This window comes from Heterodontus francisci, chromosome 11, assembly GCF_036365525.1.
Source record: "Heterodontus francisci isolate sHetFra1 chromosome 11, sHetFra1.hap1, whole genome shotgun sequence".
NCBI classification, from domain to species: Eukaryota; Metazoa; Chordata; class Chondrichthyes; order Heterodontiformes; family Heterodontidae; genus Heterodontus; species Heterodontus francisci.
This window is the reverse complement of record NC_090381.1, coordinates 88,901,546-88,907,861: the sequence shown is the minus strand read 5'-3', so window position 1 is coordinate 88,907,861 and position 6,316 is coordinate 88,901,546. Positions and strand designations below refer to the sequence as shown.

Below are 6,316 nucleotides of genomic sequence, written 5' to 3'. Positions count from 1 at the left end.
TTGTGTAAGGTCTTCCGACAGGCCAGGACACATAGTTCTGGCGTTCCAGCTTGCAAAGCGAAGGGCTGGTACCTTCTTTCCTTTTTTCGTGCTGTTTGGTGCGGTGTTGCAGTCCACTTTTCGGGCAATGACCCTGAGCTCCAAGCACCCATTGAAGCAGGTGGACTGTGGCGGGACAGAACCTTATTGACCGAGGGCTGCCTGTATTGAGGCGGGCGGTAGCTGTCCAGTGAGGTGCGATGACCTCTCCCACGGACAAAGGCAACCCGTGGCGCCCAATCTCTACGCCAATTGAGCTGGACTTATAACCCGTAACTGCTGCCTTCCGTGTTGTTTCAGTCGCTGTGAGGCGACTATGGAGTGACCTCTCCATGGCGCATGCCTGGGTGAATGTATGGAGGTTGAGAGTTGCCCAAGCGTCAAAACCCCCCTCTCGGCCTTTCTGGTGGGGTCCAAAGGAGTGCAGAGCACGACGTTTGGCACCGGTATGACTGCAGGAACTGCCGGAAACATGCCAAAGGTGACACATGACCGCCTACGGGGTTCCGCTCCAGATTTTCTGTTAGGGTTTACTCCCTTAGCCTTGGTCTCTCCCGAGACGCCCACAAGGCAGTGGGGTTATAGACTGTACGCATGTGGCAATTAGACCACCTGTAGATCATTCAGGGGCATTCATCAACCGAAAAGGCTTCCATTCATTGAATGTTCAGCTTGCATGCGATCATCACAAGAGAATCATGCAGGTTTGTGCACGGTACCCAGGGAGTTGCCACGATGTATGCATTCTCAGAAACTCCCAGGGGTTATCCTTTGAAGACATGGCTGATGACACCCATGAGAATCCCAAGGGTCATGCTGAGGAACGCTTCAATGAGAGCCATACGGCCACCAGAGTGACAATCGAACAAAATGCTCAAGATGAAATTCTGGTGTCTAGACCGATCAGGTGAAGCACTACAGTACGCGCCAGCATGGGCATCCAGGATTATTGTCATTTGCTGTGCCTTGCATAACCTGCCGATGGAAAGGAGAGACACCATTGAGGAGGTTCAAGGTAACCGTGAGGCGTCATCAGATGAAGATGGAGTTTCTGACAAGGATGATGGGAAACACCCATATGATGGCATGGTACAGGAAACTGAATGCCTTCTGGAATTAACAGCAAGAGAGACCCGGGGTGCCCTAATAGGCAGGTGTTTCTCTTGAGAGGATTGCTCCATGCAAAGATTTTACATTGTGGCATGCACTGAGCCATTGTGGGATTGCAAGAGGGGAAAGACACATACATCCAAGGGAAGAGATGATCAGATTAAAAACAATATGTCACGATGATCCCAACCCAAGCGTGTGACATCTCACACATAACCGCTTCAGCAGCGCAACAATGTCTGATCTTACCTCATGGATGGCATATGCAAAGTTCACTGTTCAAACCACAAATTTATTTACAGTGATGTAATGTGCCATTTAAATAAATAATTGGAAGGTAACCCAGTGAACCAGGAGTGATGTTACTGTGATTTGTTAAAATGCTTGCGGGTGCTCTTACGTGTGGACGATCCCTGGCCACCAGATTCACCAGTGGCAGGTGCCTGATCGAGCTGCCGCCCTGCCCTTGACGACTTTGGCAGACGTCCTCTGCCTGCTCGTGGCCGTGCAGGCTGCGGCATATCAGGGTGCTCATGAGAAATATCAGGTACACCCTCTAACACCCTGAGAGTTTGCAGTTGACATGTCACTAGCGGAGGGAGCAAGGGACTGCGTGATGCATCAGGAGTGCCCTGAAAGGAGCTCCCATGTGCTATTGGCTGCTGCCCCTGTGCGTCCTGAGGCTTGACTGGTCCTCAAAGCTGACCTCAGAGGGATGAGCAGCCTCGACCTGCCACATGTGCATCTGAGTTTGCACTCTGATAGCCTGGTCCAGGGAGGCTACACTCCCCCGAGATTACAAATGGCTTCCAGTACTGGCCCCTCCATTGCAGCCATCAGTCTGTCAATGGAGAATGCCAGATGGACAAATGCCTGAGAATTTGCAGCAGACATGCCCCGAATGGAAGTTTCCAAGGTATGTGCTGTGGCTCGCAGCGTCTCTGGCAACTCCGCCAGATGTTCATGCACCGCAAGTTGAACCTGCAACATGTCCCGCCGACTGGATGTTCTCTGATGTGCATCATCAGCTTGCGGCTCTGCGCTGGCCTGGCCTCCCACACTCCTCCGAGTGTGTGAGGCATCGGCCGGTTCTGCCTCTGGTGGCTGGTCCAGTGACTGTGCTGTGCTAACACCGGTAAGTGGCATTGTTTCTGCGGAGACAGTAATCCCAACCATGGTGGAAGTCTCTGCGCTGGCGCTTGGTGAGGTGCGATGATGTGACGGTGCACTCTCTGAAGCAATCTCGCCATCCTCAGAGGGGGACTGTTGAGCCCCCGGGACCCCACCTGGCCACTGATGTGTTTCACCTGGAGGGAAAATCAGATTGATCAGTTTGATCAGCACCACAGATTGAAACACATGTCCCTTACTGCAGTTTGCACACATTTGTGTGATTCAACTTTTATTAGCACAGTTAAGGACATGAGACAATCACCACTTCAACTGCCCCCCCAACCCCCGCCCCACTACACCCGCCCACCACAATATGGGTCACTCATTCTGAAGACCAGAGCCGCCAACCTCACTATCTTCCATGGCACTTCCTCTGTCCTCCCCTGCCCAGCATCAAGGCATCCTCCTCCATAGTTGTCAGGTATGCCTGATTGCCCTGGCCACCACTGGTCCGGGACCTCTCTCGGGCATTTCCTATTTAAACAAGCACACCTAGTTTAGACATATGATTTGGTCTCTCAGACCCTCACCCATTGGGTTTGTTGTTGCATTGCAGCGTGACTGCAATGCAGTGCCCAATTTGAACACTATTGGATCACTATGCATCCCAAACCTGCCCATCCTGCATCCCAATACAATGCAGCAGGCAAGGACTGCTCATTGCTGGTTTCCACTTTACATCATTAGGACAGACTGACCCTTCCCTGACACATTCACAACGAGATTAATGAGCAGTACCCCTTACCCGGGCAGAGCGAAGCAGGTCGTTGAGCCGCTTGTGGCACTGGAGCCATGTCCTCCATACAACACAGCAGCAGCTGACCTCCTTGGCGACCTCCAGCCAGGCCCCTTTGGTCACTTCTGCGGGCCTTCTTTGGCCATTGGCATTGAATAGTATGTCCCGCCTCGCCTCCAGCACCTGGAGGAGGACTTGCAGAGATTCCTCTGAGAATCTGGGGGCTGTGGTGAACCTTCTCCCTTCCATCGCTCTGGCTTTGATCTGCAAATGTTGGCCCCTTTCCTGCCCCTGGACACTGTCACTCTTCCTTGACTTCTTCACTTTCCAGTCAGCTGATCACCTCCGCTGGTACACTGACAACTCCTTCTCTGCTGTATTCCCCTGAGCGTCTGCTCCATTGTACTGCTGTCTGCCTTTTTACAGTGCTGACATTGGCCCTGCCTCCAAATCCACTGCTGCAGCCGGCCGTGCGCGCCCTGTCGAGTGCCGAATACGCTGAGGGGCCACTAATTGGCAGCCCCACGCGTGATGTCGTTGAGCAGGTGGCACAGAGCGGATTCGGTTTTCTCGGCTGATTCCGACTCGGCCACCCCAGAGTCGCCGGCAGCCATAAAATTCCGGCTGATGGCTCTAAATACACATCAAAAGGTAGGAGATTGAGCATAGACAACGCCATACTGATCAGCAACGCAATGATAAAGGATCGGGGATCATGTTCCTTTCCAAGGGAACTTCTCTGCAATGATCTGAGATTATATGTTTTTTTTTGATTGGATGGTTATTTTGGAGTGATCAGTGTGTGACTATACACCGTACAAATGTCCTGTGTCTCTCTCTAACAGTCTCCAACTTAAAATGCTGTCTGTGAAAGTAGACAAAAACCGTCCAAAATTTTCATACCTGAAAGCAATGTTTCCAGTTTTTCACCATCCTTTTCTTTTTTTACCTCATCGCCATTGTGATGTTCTCGGGACTGGAGTGAGGTTTAGCCGGGTTTGGTATAAGATATGTGAGACAGAGACTACAGGCTGCTGAACATAATGGAGTCTTCTTTATTCTGGTTTACTTTCACTTTCCCTTTGCTAGCATGTTTTTTCTACAGCAGCCCCAAGTGTACAGAATGCACAATATAATTGCAACTTCAAAACACTACCACGATCGGTCCTCAGCAAAGGCCTCAGCTTCATCCCCTTATGCTGCCACCTCAATGAATTTCGACCTTGGCATGATGTTGAGCTCTTCCTCTGTCACTTTTGTCTCCACACTTCTTTATCCAGTAGTCTTCCCCCAAAGAGTAGACACTTTCTTTCATCTTCAGAATTTTTCTTCCATATGGACCCCTCCTGGCCTTTTACCATCTCTAGATCTTTTCATTGGGAACTGCTGGCATTAAATCGGCCAGCACAATTTTTCTACTCTGCTCTTTAACTCTAACTTACCTCCTTCTGAACTTTCAGCACTCAGTTCTCTCAGGTCCAAACCCTAACATTGTCATTAAACCTGATGACAAGAAAGGTGCTGTCGTTGTTTGACAAATTAACCTCTACCTTGTATCGGCTGAATGCCAACTCTCCGACACCTCCTCTTACCTCCCCCTGGACCATGACCACTCCACCGAACATCAAGCCATCATTTCCCAGATTCTTACTGATCTCATTTTGGAGATCTTCTCTCCAATAACCTCCCAACCCTGCACAGCCCACTTCTATCTCCTTCCCAAGATCCACAAACGGGACTGCCCGGGTAGACCCACCATTTCAACCTGTTCTTGCCCCATGGAACTGATTTCTTCCTATCTTAACTCTATTTTCTCTCCCTTTGTCCAGCCTTTTCCCAACTACATTCATGATACTTCTGGCACTCTCTGCCACTTAAAAAATTTCCAGTTTCCTAATCCCAACCATCTCCTTTTCACTATGGATGTCCAATCCCTCTACACCTCCATCCCGAGGGCTCTCTACTTCTTCCTTGAACAGAGGCCCAACCAGTCCCCATCCACCACCCTCCTCCACCTGGAAATGCTTGTTCTTAGATTGAACAACTTCTCCTTCGGCTTCACTCACTTACCTCCCAATAAAGGGTGTTGCTATGGGAACCTGCATGGGTCATAGTTATGCTTGCCTCTTTGTGGCATTTGTGGTACATTCTTTGTTCCAGTCCTACTCAGATCCCCACCCACCTCACCCTCATATTGATGACTGTTGGTGCCATTTCCTGCTTACCCTGAACTAGAAAATTTCATCAACTTTGCTTCCAATTTCCACCCCTCGCCTTCACATGGTGCATCTCCGACTCTTCCCTTCCCTTCCTTGAGTTCTCTATCTCCATTTCTGGGGTTAGGCTATCAACCAATATTCACTATAAGCCCACTGACTCCACTGCTACCTTGACTACACTTCCTCCCACCTTGCTTCCTTAAGGACTCTATTCCATTCTCCCAGTTACTCCATCTTCGTCGCATCTGTTCTGATGATGCCACCTTCCATACTTGTGCTTTTGATATGTCTTCCTTTTTCCACTACTGAGGATTCCTCTCTGCTCTGGTTGACAGGGACTATGACCATCCCATTTCCTGCACTTCTGTTCTCATCCGTTCTCCTCCCTCCCAGAACCATGATAGAGTTCCTCTTGTCCTCACCTTCCACTCAACCAACCTGCACACTCAACGGATCATTCTCCACCATTTCCTCGACCTTCAGAATGATGCTACCACCAAACAGATCTTCTCCTCCTCTCTACTTTCTGCATTCCAAAGAATTCATCCATTTGTTGGTCGTGACTCAGTTGGGAGCACACTGAGTTAGAACCTTGTAGGTTCAAATCCCACTCCTGGACTTGAGCACAAAAATCAAAGTTAGCACTCTATTTATTTATAGATACAGCACTGAAACAGGCCCTTCGGCCCACCGAGTCTGTGCCGACCATCAACCACCCATTTATACTAATCCTACACTAATCCCATATTCCTACCACATCCCCACCTGTCCCTATATTCCCCTACCACCTACCTACACTAGGGGCAATTTATAATGGCCAATTTACCTATCAACCTGCAAGTCTTTGGCTGTGGGAGGAAACCGGAGCACCCGGCGAAAACCCACGCAGACACAGGGAGAACTTGCAAACTCCACACAGGCAGTACCCAGAATTGAACCCGGGTCGCTGGAGCTGTGAGGCTGCGGTGCTAACCACTGCATCACTGTGCCGCATTTTAATGCAGTACTGAGCAAGTGCTGTACTGCCAGAGATGCTGGC

General features: G+C 50.0%; 1 protein-coding gene across 1 annotated transcript; it reads right to left on the bottom strand.

The window, feature by feature from the left end:
- Positions 1–1,929: 1,929 nt before the first annotated feature.
- Positions 1,930–3,307, bottom strand: LOC137375055 (nuclear apoptosis-inducing factor 1-like). The gene is made up of 3 exons (XM_068041681.1): positions 3,061–3,307; positions 2,676–2,796; positions 1,930–2,518 (listed from the first exon to the last, which is right to left on the bottom strand). The coding sequence occupies exons 1-3, from the start codon at positions 3,305–3,307 to the stop codon at positions 1,930–1,932; spliced, it is 957 nt and encodes a 318-aa protein (XP_067897782.1).
- Between the last annotated feature and the right edge of the window lie 3,009 nt (positions 3,308–6,316).